Source organism: Phyllostomus discolor, chromosome 5 (assembly GCF_004126475.2).
Source record: "Phyllostomus discolor isolate MPI-MPIP mPhyDis1 chromosome 5, mPhyDis1.pri.v3, whole genome shotgun sequence".
Classification (NCBI taxonomy): domain Eukaryota; kingdom Metazoa; phylum Chordata; class Mammalia; order Chiroptera; family Phyllostomidae; genus Phyllostomus; species Phyllostomus discolor.
This window is the reverse complement of record NC_040907.2, coordinates 27,951,288-27,971,186: the sequence shown is the minus strand read 5'-3', so window position 1 is coordinate 27,971,186 and position 19,899 is coordinate 27,951,288. Positions and strand designations below refer to the sequence as shown.

Genomic DNA, 19,899 nt, shown 5'->3' with positions numbered 1-19,899 from the left:
TCAGGAAGGGCTGGCCTGTGGCATTGCAGGCCTCCCTTTGGGCATTCTGGAGAAGGGAAGTGTTAAGGAAACCTCAGTCTGCATCATCTAAAAGTATTTCTTTTCTTTTTTTTTTTTTTTAAAGATTTTACTTATTTATTTTTAGAGAGGGAAGGGAGGAAGATAGAGAGAGACAGAAACATCAATGTGCGGTTGCTGGGGGTTATGGCCTGCAACCCAGGAATGTACCCTGGCTGGGAATCGAACCTGGGACACTTTGGTTCCCAGCCCACGCTCAATCCACTGAGCTATGCCAGCCAGGATCTAAAAGTATTTCTACGGCAAGTCTGTTCAGCGAGAAGGCGCTGCGTGCAAAAGTGGCTGACTGGGGATCCTGGCCACATCACTTCAACTCTTTGGGCCTTGGTTCCCTTTTGTGGAAAACGGGGACAACAGTGACACATTGATGGGAGCACTGAATGACCTCAGGCGTGGGAGGCATTCGGTGGGTTTAAAAGGAGTGAAGATTGACTGTTTCCAGGGAGGGGGAGTGACTTGCCCAAGGTCACCCTTGAGCTCATGAAGAAGCGAGAACTCCAGCCCAGGCCCCGTGCTGACCGCTGCCCAGTGAGCAGAGCTGTTTCTACCAGACCGTGGGGGGTGACCACCCATCCACCCCGGTCAGGAGGCGCTGGCTCTGTGCTGTGCCCCTGGGAAGCCCACAGCGTCCGGTGCTGAGGGACTGCGAACGTCAAGGCTGTGAAACTGACCGCTGCAGATCTGGGGAAAGAAGGCCCGGCTTGGCTTTCCTCTGCACAGCCGACGAGTACTGGGCACTTGCTGGGTGTCCTTGCTGCTCCAGGCCCTGGGGACACACCAGCGAGTGTGGTACGCGGAGGCCCTCCTTGTGGGGACAATGGGGAGACACTTGTGTGTGAAGAAGCCATTACAGTGTGCACGGCCTGACAGGTGTGTGCTGCCCACGGGCCTGGGGCCATGAGGGAGAGCTCGGAAGGAAGGGCTTCGGCGGAGCCCCGGAGTTGCAGAGGAGCTGGTCAGATGGAAGAGGGCAGTGGGTGGTGCCAGGGCAGGCGGAAGGCCAGTAGGAAACGCCTCTGAGGCACTGGGTGAGTGCGGCGTGGTGGGTGGGGGGTACAGCAGGCGGTGGGGGGTCGTGAGAATCGGTGAGAGACGAGCTGGAGGGGTTGCTGGGCCAGGTGGTGCCCTGGGCCTTCTGTACCCCCTGCGGGGGAGCGGACAGAGCTCTGTTCTGAGAGACTAGGAGGGGTCTGGGAAGATTGTCAGGGCCAGTGTGTTCGGGGAAGGCCCCTGGCTGTTCTGTGCAGCAAGGATGCAGTGGTGTGGGACAGGGGTGGTGGCTTTGGCCAGCGGGGCAGGGAGGTGGGCCTCCTTGGATGGAGCGCACCTCGGCAGGCGTGGTGATGGCACAGGCAGACATGAAGAGTGAAGGAAGTGGAGGCACCAAAGATGTTGGCCTGGCCAGCCATGGGGTGAGGGTGCCGCTCGTCGAGACGGGGACCCAGCAGTATCATAGGTGGTACAGGTGGGGGACATGCAAACGTGGTTCTGAGCACGTGGAGCATGACCTGCCTGAAGACCACCAGCGGAGATGCTGCAGGGGCGGGTGGATGTACAGCGGAGAGGTCAGTGCTGGAGAGAAGACTGGAGCCGTCAAGGTCCAGGTGGAAAGTCAGGCCTTGTGCAGGGGAGCTCCCCTAGGGGAAGGCGTGAGGGGAGAGGGTGCAGGCCGGGGCCTGGGGAGCATCAGCATGGGAAAGGGGGGACAAAGAAGGAGCTTGCAGAGGAGACCCAGTCAGGAGAGAACAGAGGTCACCACCCCAAGCACGTGCCTTCATAAGGCCGTGGAGAGGAGCTGGCTAAGGCAGCTGTTCTTTGCATTTAGCAACCTGTGACCTTGGCAAAGACAGGTCAGCCAGGGGCGCCGGGCTGCAGTGGGCTTGGGAGTAGGGTGGTAAGGAGGCAGGGACAGCTGTCTCCAGACCTGGGCTAAGAAGGGGAGCAGAGAGTGGGCTGGAGTCCAAGGAGGCTTTGGGGTTGGTTGGTTGGTTGGTTGGTTATGGCAGAAAACTGAGTTTGTGTCCATGATGGTGGAATGTGCCAGAAGAGGGAGGCCCCAAAGCTGCCAGGGAAGGGGGTGGGGGGCTTAAAAGGCAGAGCTTCTGCACAGGCAGGAGGGGCTGATCCTGCGCTGATGGAAGTTGACCTTAGGCCAGAGGAGGGTCCAGCGCCTGCTGGACAGTGCCCCTTGGGAAGCACAAAGTGATACAAACCCCGGTGCCGGCCTGCAGGGAACAGAGGAGTCCCAGGCTGTGGGCCGTCCGAGCCGTGTGGTGCTTTGTGGGTCATGGGGCCCCTCGGTGGCCATCCCCTCAGGTGTCCATGGCATTGACGGCTGGCCGCTGCCTCCTCTGAGTCACATGTTCTCCTGGCTCCCTACCCAGAGATCCCTGCTTGGGGTGGGCTTTTGGTGCCAGCTGTCTGCTCACTCTTACCTTTGGGTGCCCGCCCGCCCCTCCCACTGTCCTCTTCTTGCTCGCATGTCCCCCCGGGTGGTCACCTTCCTCCTCACGAACACCCACACGCCCCGTCCTACATCCCACAGATGTCCCGCTGTGCGCTGGACACTTCTTCAAGTCTTTCTCGGGGGCATTGCGCACCGAGCAGTGAAGGACGAGGTCCTGCCTCGCTTCCCTCCGAGCCCGCGGGTGCTGCCGTGTCAGCTCCTCGAGATGAAAGCTCGGAGTCTCTGTTTCTCCCTCGTCGTCACCCTGCCCTATCAGGCGGGCCCGGGCCCGTGGCTCTGTGCCCAGGCACCTCTCACGTCCCTGTCCGAGAACACGTGCCCAGGGCCCGCACTCCGAGTCTCTCCTCCTCCAGACCACCCCTCGGGGCCAGGCACATCGCTGCTGTGTGTGGCGCTCGAGGCCGGCGGTGACCCGGCCCGTCCGACCTCACCCTCACTTACCCATCATCAAACCTTCCAGGCCTTCAGATGCCCTGCCTTTGCTTCTGGGGTCCCCGCCCGGGGTCCTCCCTTGCTGCCACCACCTCTCACTGTCCTCCCGTGTCCCTCCCAGCCCAGCCCCCCCCCCCCGAGCTCCTGAGCAGGTTGTACATGCTCTTCACAGTGTGTAGGTCTCCGGCTCCAAGTCAGGCCGCCCCCCCTGAAGGCTCGGGGTCCCTTCTCTGGGTGCATGTGTCTCCATTTGGGAGGACTGGGTGGCATAAGCTTGCTATGGGGGAGAGGTGAGGGGTCCCAGAGCAATCGTACTCTAGGTGGGCTCTAGCACCTGCTTCTGGGTTGGCTGGTGCACAGAGCGAAGCCCAAACATGGGGGAAGTCAGGGGGGCTGGGGCCTCATGGAGCCCACTATGGCGGCGGCGGTGGCAGTGGTGGTGGCGTGAAGGGAAGGGGAACGCTGCAGGTCGCCATCGCGCTGGAGGTTAGAGGGGATGGGATGTCGTGGACCCGCCGAGCGCGAGGTGCTGCTTTGCCCGGGATCAGGGGAAAAGCTGGCCCCCGACCTGGGGACTGGGCACCCGAACCCTCAGACAGGGCCCGTGAGGGGAGGAAAGGGGGTTAGACGATGTCAGAGGCATCGGTTGGCTGAAGCCAAGGTGACAGAAACAGGATCTGCCTGTACTCACGGACAGTGGTGTATGTGTGGATGTGTGTGTGTGAGAGTGTGTGTGTGTGTTTGTATGACAGTATATGGGATGTGAGTGGGTGTGGGTGTGTGTGAGCTCACGTCTGTGTGTGTGATTTGTCAGTGAGGGAGAGTGTGTGTGCCTGAGCGTGAGAGTGGGAGGCGGTGTGTGGGAGTGTGTGTGTGACGGTGACTGCCATGTTGCTGCCTGCCAGCCCCCACCCCATCCCCGGGGCCCCCTGTGATGTCTTCTCAGGGTGAGCCGACAGCCCCCTCGGAGCAGGACTGGGTCCCAGCTGCTGTCACTCCCTCACGGCCCCCCAGCCACCTGCCTGCCCCTCCGTGCCTGTCCCTGGGGCTTGAGCTTCCAACTGCCTGGGTGGGGGTGTGTGTCAGGGGTGAGTGGGGACCCAGGTGGGCCTCTGGCCAACACAGGAGGCGGGCTCAGCGGGCTGAGAGGCCCCCCTCCCTCCAGGCAGCCGTGCCTGGCACCTCCAGGCCTCACGCACCAGGGAGCTCTTCCGGGATTCGCCCGGATCCCCTCCCTGGGCTTCTCTGCCACCGCAGCCGTCCCCTCCTGCTCAGGGGACTCGCATACCCAAGGCATTAGACAAGAAGGCGTTTTGGTGAGGGTGGCACTGAGTGAGCCTCGTGGGTTTCCTTCTCAGTGGACAGCAGAGCATCTCATTCAGGTCCAACGGTGTCATCGTAGTCGGTGTCCCCAAGGCCCAACAGGTGGGCCAGCCACCTCAGGAGGCTCCTGCAATCCTCTGGCACCTCCCACGGTGATGCCACGTGCTCCCTGCAGGCTGGAATCTGGGTGCTGAGAGCTGCTGGCTCTCGGAGATGAGGTGGGGGAGAGAGTGCAGGGCGCCTGGTTTCTAAATTCCGAGGACAGAGACATGACGGCCACCCCTCCCCCCTCCCCCCTCCCCCCTCCCCTCACACGAGCGTCTGGGTGGCCTCCTAGCAGACTCATCAGCACGTGTGCCCCTTGCAGGAGGCGGACAGGCTTGGGGGCAGGCGGGTTCGGATCCCAGTTCTGTCTCTTCCTGGCTGTGGGAGCCTCAGGCCCTCACAAGTTCTTCCTCGCGATCGTGGTGCGATTCGGGTCAAGTACCCAGCGCGGACTGAGCTAGACGTAAACAGTAGCTGCTAGAGCCATGGCTGTTGCCTTTTCGTTACTCTCGTTGTTCCTCTGGTGGCCTAGAGCGGCTGTTCTTTGTGGGCAGAAGCTGGTGCCTGGCTGGCTCTGGAACCGAGATCCCCCGTTGCAAAGCTGCGGCTTCACTGCCCCCGCAGGCAGCACCGGGGTCTGCTGCCGCTGCCAGGGACGGAGGGGCAGCCCCCCAGTCTGAGGAGCAGGGCAGGTGCAGGGGTCCGAGCCGGATCCCCCAGGGCGACTTGCCCCTCATTGCCCACCGTGGTTTCCTCCGGTTCCGCGTCCTCCTCTCCCAGCGTCTGTGACGGGCCGGATGCCGCCCAGAGGCTCGCGCATCTTCTGAGGTGGGGACCTGCCTCTTCTGCTCCTCTGTTTCCTTTACCATGACGCCTGTTGCTCATAGGTACAAATCAAACGAAGAGTATGTGTATGTGCGAGGCCGCGGCCGAGGGAAGTATGTTTGTGAGGAGTGTGGAATTCGCTGCAAGAAGCCCAGCATGCTGAAGAAACACATCCGCACCCACACTGACGTCCGGCCCTATGTGTGCGAGCACTGTCACTTTGCTTTTAAAACCAAAGGTAAGAGACAGTCAGCCGGGGCGCCGCCCCTGCCCGCCGCAGGGGGCTCCCCTCTGGGAGCCCCGGCGCAGAGCTCAGGGGCCCAGACCTCTCCGCCTGGGGCCTGGGCACCCCCACTTCCTGGGTTCCCCAGTGGCAGAGCAGCCCGCTCCAGACCGGGCCGTGGCACCCTGGCCTCCCCCACCTGCGCTCTCGGACTTCACACGGCCCTGCCCCTGCGCACGCCCCCGCCACCTGGTGGCACTGCCGCACCACGTGGCGGCACTCCTGCACCGTCCCGGTTCACTGCAATCTCATCATCCCTTCCTTTGCATGTCTCCTTAGCCCTTTATCCACTGACCTGGTGAATGCCAGCATCCACACTCGTCACTGCCACTCTTACGTTTGGAAATCCATCCCACTCTCAGCCACTTAACACACTCACATAGTCACTCGTCATGCCAGAGTTCACCCCTGCCTCCACCCGCCTCACCACTCAGACTGTGTCCCTGCTCTGCCCAGATTCTCTGCAGCTCTGGGTGCAGAGCCTGGTCCTCCCCCACCCAGACTGGCAGCCCTGTCATCCCAGCCCCCGGCCACACTCCGCAGCGGAGCCAGCTCAGGCACTGGCAGTCTCCTGCGAAGGGACGAAGGACTGACTGTTGAGGGTAGGCATCCCGCAGCTGCGAGGGGAGACGGTGGTGGCCTGGTTGCCCTGGCGCCCAGGAGCCTGGTGCGGAGGAGCAGGGCTGAGTCCGAGAGCCAGCTGTGGTCCGCTCCTCCCACCAGCTGCTCCTACAGGACAGGCGGGGAGCACTGCAGCTCGCTCTTGGCTTCCCAGTTGCTGAGCAGACAGAGGTGAAGGGACAAAGGCCTGGGGCTCTTGACACACCCTGGCAGCCTCCGCCTCTTGCGCTTCATAGATTCTTAGGCCAGGGTCTGAGCAGCACGAGGACCTTGCTTTCTCCTTCCCGCCGGCCCCACTGGAGTCCTGTGGTTTTTCAGTGGAGGAAACTCAAGAGAATATTTCCCTTTGCCAGCTGTTGACCTTCCTACTGTTGGCAAAGCTGCTCCCCAAGAGAGGCCGAGCAGCAGCTTTGAGGGCACACGCAGCCCTCCTCACTTCCTCTTCCTCTCGCGGCCCTTCAGCTCTCTCAGTACCAGTCAGTGGGCAGTTTGTCACAGCCCCTGGCCTGGCCTCATCTCTGCTGGGGGCCCTGTCTCTGGTCTCCTAACCCCAGTAACCAGCTCCAGCCCCCCTCCCTCCTCTCGCTATCATCCTCAGGGGCCCTCAAACTTTCTCGCCAAGGTTTTGGTTTGAATGGCGGTGCCCCTGCCTTCCTTGTCTTCACCCTCTTCTCTCTTGGTGTCTTATGAACAGTGTTCCAAAGGGTGTGTGGAGAGGGCAGATAGGCCTGGAGCCCCGCCCCCCTGCCCCATGGTGCATCCAGCCCTGAAGCCCAGCCACACCCAGGGTAGCTCAGCCCAGCACGCCCCAGCCCTGGACACGGGTTCCACCCCCATGCGTCCCCTGCAATCCCACTTCCTCTGGCCTCAGGCAGCCAGGTGGGACTCTATGGAAGAGAAAAATGGGAATAAGTGGCTAATGGTTTGAATAACAGTCTTTGACTCTGAATGTCAAAAATCACTTGTCCAAGTGCCCCTTGAAGGTGAAGAAAGTGGGTCTCAAAAAACAGAAGTGGCTGTGAAAGCTAGAGCTGTAACCAGGACCCTGCCCCGTGGGCATCACTCTATCGTGTTCCTCTCTGTGAGCGTGTCCCCCCTTCTCTGGACAGAGTGGCAACACTAGGTGGCCAATCAAGTGGCCTCCAGAGTGGGTCACAGCTGCTGCCCCTGTTCCCAGAGTGTGTCCAGGGGACCACACTGCCCTGTCCTCAGTATGAGGAGCCCAGTCCTGAGACTACCTCCCAGCCCTGGGGCGTGCGGAGCTGCCACCACATTGGGGAGCCATCACCTTGCTCATGAGACCTGGAAACCCATCTGGTTAGGTTCCCGGTCAGAGTAGTCTGGGTAAAGGCCAGGTCTTTCTTGTGCCAGGTCTGAGACAGGCCGGGGCCCCTGGCCGGAATACCCCTTTCTGGGCAATGCCTGCACCGGAAGCCATGCTGAGCCTACCAGGCCCCTTCCGGGTCCTCGTTTGCCAGGACAGAGGCCTGGAGGGTCCAGAGCACATAACCTGAGCAGAGGGACGGCAGACCCTCCACATGCCCCGGGGGCGGACATGTGGGCATACAGGCCTCATCCCCACCACCCTGCAGGCCTGGGGTGGAGACTTTGCTCCAACCACTGATCAGGGGATGTGCTGAGTGCTCCTCAAATGCTCACAGAGCCTTCCAGAAGACAGCACCTTCCAGAGCCAAAGCAGTGGGCAAATCAGAAATGGTGCAATCTCAAACTCTGTGACCATGGAGAGGGGCAGGTTGGGACTGGGTTGACGCAGAGAAAGCTCACTCTCGGTGCTCTCTGAACTTCGGGGGATGGGGGAAGGCGCAGGACACCGCGAGGCTCCTGCTCCTCCCTGGGCCACGTGCCCTCCTTCAGCCATCACTCAGATGCCACGGGTCCCCTCCTCTCATGGCTCGAAGCCCCCATTGGGCAGCCTCCATCTCCCCTCCCCCTGGGGCTCAGGCCCAGCCAGGCTGCGGAGGGCTGAGGCTGGGCCTAGTGGTCCTCAGCGCCCGCCATCCCCACCACCTGACTGCGCCCAGGCCTGGAGAACCCCTCTCGTTCGTCTCTGTCTGCCTGTCTCTGTCTCCGTCTCTGTGTCAGACGTTGTGGTGGCAGCTCGGGCGCCTGGGCACTAGCTGAGGGGGGTCTCAGTGGGAGAGGCGCAAAGGCCCACCAGGAGGTCCCTGTGGAGGTCTGGGGGCCCCATTTCCTCTTCTCAGATGGTTTCCGAGGCCAAGGGGGTGGCTTGCACCGATCGCCTCAGGGGACAGAGCTGACAGTTGTGGGAAGGCCTCGTGTCCATCAGTCTGCAGGGCAGAGGGAGGGTAGCTGGTCAGAGCCAAACCAGGCAGACAGGGTCATCGGCTAATGCTCCTAGTGGAGGTTCTGCCTCCCCTCCAGGTGCCCATCGTTTTCCCTCCACCTGCCTTTCCTCCTTCACTCCAGGACTGCCAGACTTTTGGTGGAGGGGTGGGGTGGGGTGGGAGGGGCCTGGGATGACTAGGAGAAGCTGAGGACTCTGCATGGCAAGGCTCTGCCCTTTGACAGAGAAATGATGTCCAGGCTTCAAAAGACACCTGCAGCCATCTGGTATACCTCCCTCAGTTCAGAGGAGGAGGCCGGCCAGGAGGGGAAGTCAGGGAGGGCCAGGGCTGCTCATGCAGGGTTCACTCCTGGAACCCGCACAGCCTCTCCAGGCAAAGCCGCCTAGGACTCCCTGACTCCCCCTGCAGGCCCCAGTGGTGGGGGTGGAGGAAATCAGTCCTCCCGGGGCTGTCTGGTACCTTCTCCTGAGAACTCCGGAGCCCAGACTGAAGGGCAAAGCCATCTGCATCACCAGCATCATCTCAGCATCTCTGTCCTCCACATTTGGGGTGGCATGTGTGGAGTCCCTGGTGCTCAGTAAAGAGTGATCATCTCGGGGGGCAGCAGGGGAGGTGGTGTATGGTGTTGGAAGGAAGGGGGTCCCATGTGGTGGGCGTCTATTCTCTGCCAGGCACACTCTGCTGTTACCTACATATGCTCTCCCATCAACCGACCAGCAACCCTGAGAGAGGTGGGTATTACTTCAGAGTTGCAGAAACTGGGGCTGAGAAAGTTAAGAAACTTGCCCAGGAGCACACAGAGAGCAAGTGGCAGAGGCCAAACTCAAACCCAAAGCCATCAAGCTCCTAGACCAGCCGGGGTCCGTGCAGCCATGTGGAGCAGCAAGGCCCCTGGAGTCCTGAGACCTGGTTCCAGACGGGGCTCTGCACCAACTCTGCACCTTGGCTGGTTGGTTCGCCGTGCGGGTCACCAGGAGCGCTGGTAGGGCAGCCCAGCAGCAGAGACCGTCAGTGGCCTGTCTAATGGTGCCATCAGCACTAGGAGCAGGAGTTAGAGCAAAAGCAGGGAACCCTGGGCCTGCCGGGGATTGGGTTCTGTGGTCCCTGAGGTTCCTCCCAAGATTCCACTTCTGTGATGACAAGAGCGCTCCCCACATGAGGCTGCTGTGTGCCCACTGCGTGCTCGGCGTCTAACTCAGTTGGAAAGAAGCCTGAACCTTCCAGGCAGAACATGGACAACAGTCACGTCGCAGCCAGAACTGGCAGTGCCTACAGCCCTCTGCGGTCTGGGGAAGTCGGGGCATGGCGGGTCGGTCCCCAAACCACAGGAGACAGTTCGTGTCTCGGGCCGCGGAAGACCCCAGTGCCTTTACTGGCCCTGACGTTCCCCCGCACAACCCCGGGCGTGGCCTGCTTGTGGCAGTGAGGGCGGGGCCCCTGATGTTGGGTATTGGCCATTGGGAACCCTTCAGCCTTGGGACGACCCTGGAAGCTATGACTCTGCTCCCCCTCTGGCCACAGTGGAAGATCCTGGTTTCTGTCCAGTTATAGGAGGAAAATCAGAGATGGCAAAGGGACAGTCACGGACTATGGGGAAAGAGAAACAGCTCCCCTCCCTTCCCTGCTGCCCCAGGCCTGCTCCCCACAGGAAATCCCAGATTGATGTTCCCATTACCCTCCCAGCAAAAAGCCTAAAGGTTCTTTAAAATTCTCCAAATGATTAAGAATCACCTTACAGTTCATCATGGGCTCTCTCCCTGCTCACCTGCCCATCGTCTACCTTCCTGTTCACCCGCTCCTCCCATTCTCTCCCTGGCAGTCTGTCTTCCAGTCCACGTGTCCTCCCAGTGTTCCCTCACCCTCCCTGTTCCTCCCCGTCACACATCTGGCCCCCGCCAGTCCACCCTTCCACGCACCCTCCCATTCCTTCATCTTCCTGCCCGCCGGCCTCCCGTGCATGCATGTGTGCATGCATGTGTGTGTGCCTGTGTGTACATATGTGTGCATGTGCATGCGTACCCACACGTGCATCCCTTCACCCACCCAACCAGCCATTTCCCCATGCACTCACGTTTCCATCCTCCGATCTAGTTCTCCAGCCTCCCATCCGCTTATTGACCCATTTTCCATCTATCCTCTTGTTTATTCTTTCATGTACTAATTTATCCCCATCTGTCTCTCCATCTGCTCATCTAATCATCCAGCATCCCATCCAGCTGTCCTTCTCTTCCTGCCTTTCTTTCATTTTCTGTTTCCTTTCATCCACTCATTCATCCATCCACCCACCTGCCCACCAGCCCCTCTTATTCATCCGTTCACATGTCCATTGTTCTTTCTTCCGTCCATCCATTCAGACTCACCAATTAGTAAGACTAGTGAGACAGAGCACCCAACTTGGGGCACTTGTAGTCTGGAGTGTGAACCACCATGCGGGAGTGGGGCGGTCCACAGAGAGGCAGTGTGCATGTCTCAGGGTGGCTGGGCCTGAAGGAACGCTGTGAGGCTCCTGGCCTGCAGCCCCCTGGGGCCATCCGGCTGGGGCTGGCGGAGCTCTGCTTCTCTTTCACAGGGTGCTCCCCCCAGGGCTCCGTGGCCTTTGAAGTGCTGAGCACATGTTGTGGGCAGTGGGCGTTGAAGGTATTGGTACCTTTGTCGTGATTTCACCGAGCAGCTGCCCCTGCCCATCAGCCGTGGGGCTGGACTGACCACTTGGGGCAGTTTGCCAGTCCCTGAGCACTCTGCAGGCATGGAACAGGCAGTTGCCTGGGGAAAACTGAGGCCCAGGGCATTACCTCTCTAAGGAAGTCAGGTTATGGGCCCCGACCCCGTTGCTCCCTGTGGCCTGCCCTGGAAGTCCCCTCAGGTGGAAGGGCATCCTCAGTGCCCAAGCCAATCATCCTGTTTAATGAGTGCCACCAGTCCCCGGGCCCAGACTTAAAGCAAAAGCAGGAAAATCTATTGCACCTGAGATGTCTTTTAATTTCTTTTTTGTTTGTTTTTTAACCAGCATCTCATACTTTCTCATTATACCCCACGTCCCCTCACAGCAGCCCCCAGCCCCCAGCTCCCATATACAGCTTTGAACGGTGGCTGTGGCTGCACACCCCAGCCTGAGCACAGGCCCCTGCCCAGCCCCAGAAGCTGGCAGGGCCTCAGCCGGTCTGAGAAGCCATGGCCCGCCAGCCAGGTGCTGCCTCTGTGTGCCCTGGGCCTGCCCTGGCCCCTGTCCTCCAGCCAAGCCTGAGTCTGTTCTCGTTCCTTTCCAGGGAATCTGACTAAGCACATGAAGTCGAAGGCCCACAGCAAAAAGTGCCAAGAGACGGGGGTGCTGGAGGAGCTGGAAGCTGAAGAAGGTAACAAATTGCCAACCTTCTTTATTCTGTCCTCCCCAACACCCCCTCCTGCTCCACCACCTGCTCTTCTACCTGTCCCTCTCCCCATCCCCTTCCTTTCTGCCCTTCTCTCCCCTGCTTCCTCTCCCCCTCCCCCCTCCCCCTTCCATGCCCTTTCCTCCAACCCTCCCAGTTACTGGGAGACCAGGTTAAATTCACAGCCTGATCACCCTCCTCCCCATACACTGAGAGTACGTCCTGTGCAGCCATAACTATTGTGTGTTACGGTCTTGCACTCGAGGGCACTCAGCGAATGTGTGTTGAGTAAATTAATACATGAATAGTCCTTGTCAGCATTAACAGCACCCACATGTCAGGCATGTTCTAAACACATGCCACTATTCTCTCAGCAAACCCTCACCATGACACTATATGGTACACACATGTGTTCCGTGCCCACACTCACACCTGCACACTCAGGGTGGGAGACTGACCCCTGGGCCCTTCAGAGCTGGTGGCTTGAAGAGAGCCAAGGCCAGACCTGTCGCCTCCCCCTCCCATCCCACACCCCAGCACCACACCCCAGCCGTAGTCTTTCATTAGCAAGAAGCATATTATCAGAACCAGTTTCTGGGGATAAAGGGCAGAGGAAAAAGGTGAGTGTAAGGCAGTGGGTCTGGCTGGACACTGTCCAGCCTCGGCACCCAAGGAGGAGGCCAGAGAGGCTTTGGCAAGTGGACCGGCAGTCCCCACAACACAGGGGAGGCCATAGGCATTCCTCCTGCACCTGGCAAACTTTTGACCAGATTTCCTAAAATCAGAATCAGGACTTAGAGTGTGTGTGTGTGTGTGTGTGTGTGTGTGTTCTGCTTTCGTTTGTCTGATTTGGGGATACATTTGCAGTCTCACAAATGAGAGAACACAGCCTCATTGCAAGAGAGATCATACTCTCTTTTAGGTGAAATAAATTACTAGTACTGAATGAACTTGGGACTGCTCCCCCAAAACAAAGAATGAGGTTACCATTCTTATCAAGAATGTCTGTCAGGCTGTTTACAGGAGTCTCACTGAGTCCTCGTGACTGGTGGTGGAAACTCGTGTTGCCCATTGTAAGCAGAGGACAGGAAAGCTCAGACAGATAAAAAGCAATGCTTGACTTCAAGCATTGACTCCATGTCAGCCCCGCTTCCTGGGGGCTGGGCGGGAGCCTGAGCTGAACCCTCCCCGGGTGGGAGCCGAGAGGGGATGAGTGCCACCACACCAGGGGACAACCGTGGGACCCTGGGCTGGTCCCTGACTCTCTCCCAGCCTCTTTTTCCCAGTGCAGCTAAAAGGATGACCATACCCACCTTATCTGAGGATGAAACCTACAGAAACAATATCTGAGCAGCAACCCTGTCCCAGCCCTCTTCTGTGCTGGAGAGTCTGCCCTCAAGAGGCTTACATTCTAGAGGGAAGGCGGGCAATGAACGTGTGTATTGGGCAGGGGCAATGAGAATGAAGCAAAAACTGTACAGGAGGAGCTGGGAAGTGTGGGGAGGGCCTTCTGTCTATGAGGATGGTGTGAAGCCAGCCAGCATTTTTAGCATTTTGCAGTTGAGGTCAGGGGGGATGTCAGGACCAAGGTCCACTGATATCCAGCAGGGAAGGTCCCTGAAGACCCCCTTTAAGGACGAGGAAGTTGAGGCTCAGGGCAGGGCAGTGGTCTGACCTAGATACCTGTGTCTGGGTGATGGAAGCCAAGGGTCTGTCGGACTTGGCTGTCCCTAAAAGTGACCTTCCATGACTTTCATGACTCTGGCTTTATACCAAAGGCGGCCGGTAGGGGGCGCTGCTGAGTACCAGTTGGCTTGGACCAGGTGAGCTGAGTGGAGGTGGGGAGAAGTGGTCGGATTCTGCCTGCGTTCTGCAGGTAGAGTCAACAAGTTTTGCTGACACGTGAGGGCGGGGGTGGGTGGGCAGGGGAACATCAGAAAAAAAGGAGCCAAGGATGAGTCCGAGGTTTGTAGTTTAAGACGCTATAAGGATGGAGTTGCCACTCCCCACGGAGAGGGAGATTCGGGGAGGAGCCTGTCTGTTGGACACTGAATAGTAATCAGGAGTAGAGCTGAGGATCCACTGCCTAAGTGTTCCGGGGGCCACATCCCAGCCCTGCCCTGGTCTTTAGAGGTTGAGCACTAGCGCCACCGTGTGGCCGAAACTCGTGAGCGCCCTTTCACTCTTCATTCCGTCCCTCCCAGGCCCTGGAGCAGGCAGGTATCCCAGCAGTGGCCCGCTGCTCCTTGGGGTGTTAGGAATGGGCCCCCAGGATAGGGGCATGCCATAGAGCCCTGTAGGAGCCCAGATGTGGGGGGCCTAACGAACCTTGCTCTGGGCAGAGGACCCTTGGCTTCCACCACCTGGCAACAGGTGTCTAGGGCAGGCCACTGCCCTGCCATGAGCCTCAACTTCCTTGTCCTTAAAGGCAGTCTTTAGGAGCCTTCTTTGCTGGATGTCAGGAGGCCCTGGTCCCCACTCTCCCTCTGACCTCAACTGCAAAATGCTCATAATGCCGGCTGTCTGCTGAGCCCTGGGCACTTGAGACAGATGATAGCTGAGGTCTACTGGGTACTTACTGTGTCCAACCCTCGCAGTCCTCCCCACAGGTTCATGTGGTGGCATCTATTACTCATGCCCCCTTTGTACAGGTGAGAAAGCTGAACATGGAGAGAGTAAGTTATCCCACATCACACAGCAAGGATGAGGTGGAGCTGAGACTCAAATTCAGACCATTTTCTACTTCTTGAGGCATAAAATATTTTTTAAACTGGCAGTACAGTAATGCAAGAGTTGTAAACCTTAGTTTTGACTTGGCCACTACCTGGGGGATGATCCTGGAGGATCCCCTCTTGCCCCCCTCTGGCCTGGATTTCCCCAAGTGGCCAGGTGAGCTCCTGAGGCTGAAGCAGCCTCCACTCAAGTCTCAGTCAGGGAAGGCAACGCCTGGGGTGGGGGTGGGGGCAAAACTGCAAAGCATACTTGCACCCCCACTCCCTCCTACATCCCTGCTCCCTTCCTATTCCCAGGTCTCTCCCCGCTCCCATCACTCTGCTCCCTGCACCTGCTAGCCCCAGCTCCGCCCAGAGCTTTTTGACCTGCATCCTCCTGAATGCCCACTGTCGTTCATTTCATGCATCTTACTGTTGCATGTTGAGCTATTTGAATGTGTGAATGCTGCACTTTCCGGCCCCTGGGCATCTTGGCATGGCGGGGCTCAGAAGCCTGGGTGCACAGGTGGCCTGAGTTCGCGCCTGTGTCCAATTCTCCCGTTCAGTAGTGGAATGGGTGCTGGCATGTCCGAGTGAAGTGGCGGGACTGGCGATGAGCGTGGAGATGGGCCCGCGGGACCCAAACCTTCAGGAGCCTGCCAGGGGGCCCGATGTTAGTGGAGCTCCCCCAGAATCCTGGTTGCTGCCAGCTTCATTCCTGCCCCAGGGAGACCTGTCGTGTTAGAGGTGACTCAGCTGGCTGGGGCTGCCCTACCAGAAGCCAGACCAGGAGGCTGATATTTCGAAGCTCCCCTCCCCACTCCCCCGCCCCGACTGGGAGCAGCTTAGGTTTCTACAGGGGCAGCAGGTCCTCTGGGCAGGTACTGCTAGGATGGGGCCCTGCTCTGCTGCCTGAGGCCCGTTTGGCCAAACCCCCAGAGGCTAGGGCCTGCCACCTGCCGGAGGCCACTATAGCATCGAGCAGCAGCCTGGCCGTGGCGGCAGGTGCACGTTTAGACAAACCGAGCCCCGTGCTGCTGGACTGGCCAGCATGGCCACCGTGTCCCAGAGTAATCGGTTTCCTCACGGCCGTATTAACAGAGCATAATCATGGAGCCCTCGCCATGTGGTGGGTATGCATTCACTGTCGAATCCTGTGATGTGGGACCGTCACTCCCTCTTAACAAACGGGGAGCCTGAGCACAGCAAGGGGACTCGCCTGCTCGTGGCAGAGCCAGTGCTGGCGTATTAACAAATAAATCAGAACAACGAAAAGAGGCCTGTCTTGCTCGCTGTGCTTCAGTCCAGCCTCTCTACCTACCTTACTCGGGCTCGTCACTCAATCTCTTTTACCTCGGTTTCCCCACCTGTAACGTGAAGACAAGAATAGTGCCGCCCTCACGGGGCTGTCGGGACTGAATGAGCGAGTGCCGTGAAGCCCTTAGAACCTAACCCGGCACGTGGTCGGTGCGAGGTAATTTGTTCACTGTGATTATTTGCAAAGTGTCCCCTTGTTTTTCGTGTCCCTCGTCCTCTCAATGATCCCGTGCCATTGCCATGGCTCTCAGGCTCAGTCTGCAGACGAGGACACTGGGGTTTGGCCAGGAGGAGCCGTGGGGCCAGCTGTGACCCCGGGCCTCCTGTGCTCGCCCTGCAGGAACCAGTGACGACCCATTCCAGGACTCAGAAGGGCGGGAGGGCTCAGAGGCGGTGGCGGAGCACCGGTTTTCAGACCTGGAGGACTCAGGCTCGGACTCAGACCTGGATGACGATGAGGATGAGGACGAGGATGAGAGCCAGGACGAGCCACCAGGACCGTCCTCAGAGGCACCCCTGCCGCGCCCGCCCGCCTCGCTGCCCGCAGACTCCTCACCCGTTCGGGGCCCGTGGCCCCCAGATGCCACCTCTGGCAGCCAGGCCACGCGGGGCGGCTCAGTCTCGGAAGCAGGTGGTTGCTCCACATCCAGCCAAAGCGTTCTGTGCCTCCCCCGGCTGGGACCAGCCCTTCCGGGCCCCGTGGAGAAGGACACAAGCTCAGCCCTGAGCTCTAAGGCCTTGTCCCCAAGAAGGCCGTGGTCCCCGGGCAAAGAAGCAAGCAGCCGCTCACCACTTGCCCACAAACACCCACTAACCAAAAGCGACTCGTCTCCCCAGAGACATTCACCGGCCCGAGAGCCACAGGCCTCAGCCCGGAGCCCGCCTGGCTCCCAGACCGGCCCTCTCCCTTGTGAGTCTCCAAGACTTGAGCTGTCTCCTCTCTCCCCCCACCCCCTGAGAAGGGAGCTGCCCCCTCGAGTGCATCTGCCCCCCGAACACGAGGGCACTGCAGACCCAGGCACCCCCCGACACTCGCCCACCAGGAGACCATCACCAGGCCAGGCTGCGTCACCACCACGGTCCGTGCTGCTGGGGAAGTGGGCCTTGGCTGGGCCGGGCAGCCCCTCGGCGGGCGAGTGCGGCCCACGCTCGGGGCTGGCCCCACGGGCTCTCTACCGGCCCGCGCCTCTACCTCACAAGCTTCTTGGCAGAAGCCCCGAGACCTGTGCCTCCACGTGGGTGAGTTCCTGCCCCGGAGGGGCTGGGTTTCTCGCTCCTCCTGGCGGGTGGGGGGCTGCGGAGTCGCTCTCCCCTGAGGTGCCAGGCCTGGAGCTACACAGCCCCGTCCGCACAGCGGTCCCCGATAACTCAGCAGACGTTCGCGGGCACCTTCTGTGGCAGGCGCCATGCCGGGCGCCTGAGGCCAGCTGACCTAGCCTCAGCAGCCACGGAGCGTGGACTCAGGAGCCGGCCCTGTGCCTGTGCCCTCCCCCCCGTCCCCTTCCCCATCCCCACCTGTTCTTTGAGCAGACGGCAGAGCTTAACCTAAATCCCCACGTCTCAGCATCACTGTCACCAGCATCCTCAGAGATGCCGCAGCCAATGCCACCCCTGTCACACCCTCAGCACCGTCACTGTCACCATCGCCAACACCCTCTCAGCCATCATGGCACACCGGCACACCATTTCCACCACCTCGTCAGCTCGGTCAGGGCTGCCACATCAGCAGCGGTCACCGCTGTTGTCACCACCATTCCTGCCACCAATGCCGTCGTGATCCCCAGCCCTGACAGCACCACCATTGTCAACTTCCCTCCACCCCCATCCCACATCCCTCCCGTCACCGACACCGTCACTGTCACTGTGTGTGTCATGGCCCCACACAGCCCTTCACTCCAGCAGCATCAACACCCTCACCAGGGATTCAAGCTTCTGGAGGAGCATGATGTAGAAGTCTCTGCATTTTTAAGTTTGGGGTCACATTAAATTCCTGGTGGTGGGTGAAGATCAGGAGCCTTGACTGGGAACTCAGGTCCAGGGTTAAAGTTGGGTCAAGGCCATTGTAGGAACAGAAGATTCCGCAGGACCCAGATAGAGAGCTAGCGCATGGGGACCATAGCAGCCCATCTCCCCGGAGCACCCCCACCCCCGCAGGCACGCGCACTGGCTGCAGGTGTGACGAGCGCGGCCCGAGTGAGCTCCAGGCCAGTGCGCGTCTGTGGGCCGCCCGCCGTGGCAGAGAGGGCACGTGCACAGGCCGTCTCACGGGCAGGGAGCCGGGACTTGCTCTGGGACCTCAGGCAAGGCCCCCCGTTCTCTTTTAGGCCTCGAGGTGTCCGTGGACTAGCATATAACCTGGCCGTACCTTGTCTTGTTTTCTGACCCCAGCAGAAGGCCGAGCCCCGAAGTCCCTCCTGCTCACCTGGCCCTGCTCATCCTATCTCCTCCCGACCCTTCTCCGCCCCCCATGACTTCCACGGCCACACCCCAGCCCGGACAGAGAACGTCTTCAGCCACCTCCCTCTGCACTCGCAGCACTTGGCCCGCGCCCCATGCCCCCTGATTCCCATCGGCGGGATCCAGATGGTGCAGGCCCGGCCCGGGGCCCAGCCCACCCTGCTGCCGGGACCCACCTGGGTCAGTGGCTTCTCAGGGGGTGGCAGCGACCTGACAGGGGCCAGGGAGGCCCAGGAGCGAGGCCGCTGGAGTCCCACCGAGAGCTCGTCAGCCTCCGTGTCCCCCGTGGCTAAGGTCTCCAAGTTCACACTGTCCTCGGAGCTGGAGGGCAGGGACTGCCCCAGGGAGAGGGACAGGACGAGCAGAGGCCCAGGCAGGCCTCCCGACCAGGAGGCCTGTGAGGCTGGGGCATCTGCAGAGCCCGCGCCCACGCACAGCCCCCACGCCCTGCCCGAGGCCCAGCTCCAGCCACCCCAGGGCCGCCAGGCAGGGTCCTGGAGCCCCCACGTGGAGTCGCCACACACGCTGGCCAGCCGCCCGGCCTCCGCTGCTCCACCGCTGGACTGCAGCAGTCCCCTGGGCTGCCTGGCAGAGGCCACCACTCGCTTCCCGGCCCAGAGGAGGAACCTCTCTGGGGAACCCAGGACCAGTCAGGGGCCCTCCGAGCCCTCAGGAAGCGGGGGGCCCGGGGCGCCGGCACACCAGCCCGAGGACAGGGACTCTCCGAGCACTTAGCCGCTCTCCAACAGCTGCAGCATCTGGCTCCCAGTGTTCGGCAACAGACGCTTCCAGCCAGCTTCCTCGACCACCTTGCTCTCGTGGGCTGCCCCTCCGTCTGTCCCCGTGTCCCAGCAGCCTCTGCTCAGCCCCCTCGGTTGTACCTTTTCATGTATGCAGTTACCTGTGCCTTTTTCTGTACCTTTTGTTGCTTGAAAAGAAACAAACAAAACATACACACACATATAAAAAACCCACGAGGAGTTTGAGGCTGTGAATATTTTGTGCTTTTTTCAGAAAGGGTATAGGGGGACCTCACGCTCCACCGCGGGGGTCAGCAGCCACCCCACAAGGCTGGCCAGAGGCGGCCATTTGCTGAGGGATAGAGGATGCACTGAGGGAGAAAAAAAAAACTTTAAAAAATATATAATTAAATGCAAAAGCAAGCACTTCTATGTACAGACGTTTATGTCCGGTTTATTGCCACTGTAGCCCGCCCTAGCTAGCGGTTACCCCTCACTGCCAGCAGAGGGGCCGGTGGCCCCAGACAGAGGGATACAGACGCAGGCAGGGAGATTCCACTCAGTCTTCACGGGCAAGCCCAGAAAATTCCAACTTTCTTTTTCCCAAGAAAAAGAAACTGTTTCCTTTCCTAGGATTTCAACACAAAATAATAGCAGACAGAAGGTAGGAGGGAGCTGGTTGGTTCCCCCAGGCCAGGGCTCCCAGATGCCCAGGTGGTCTGAGACCTGGGTCCGTTCTGGCCTTTGAGCAGTGGAACCCCACACCTCACAGCCCCACCCCCACCCCCACAGCCCCACCCCCAACCCCACAACCCCACCCCCAGACCCTGGGCTGAGAAAGGAGCTCTGACCATCCATCTCCTGCTTCCTGAGCACCTGACCTAGGCCTTGCTCTCAGGGCCCTG

The 19,899-nt window shown here is 60.1% G+C and overlaps 1 protein-coding gene across 3 annotated transcripts in view; it reads left to right on the top strand.

Moving 5' to 3' along the window:
- HIVEP3 (HIVEP zinc finger 3) overlaps window positions 1–19,428 on the top strand; it is a 424,903-nt gene extending 405,475 nt beyond the window's left edge. For 2 of the 3 annotated variants that reach the window (XM_036025860.1, XM_028513009.2), the window contains 4 exons: window positions 5,233–5,408; window positions 11,668–11,754; window positions 16,138–17,036; window positions 18,186–19,428. In XM_036025860.1, the coding sequence (XP_035881753.1) occupies window positions 5,233–5,408; window positions 11,668–11,754; window positions 16,138–17,036; window positions 18,186–18,989 (1,966 nt within the window). In that variant the 3' untranslated portion in view covers window positions 18,990–19,428. The remainder of the gene's footprint in view (window positions 1–5,232; window positions 5,409–11,667; window positions 11,755–16,137; window positions 17,037–18,185) is intronic. The other variant, XM_036025861.1, reaches the window with a different exon arrangement.
- The last annotated feature ends 471 nt before the right edge of the window (window positions 19,429–19,899 follow it).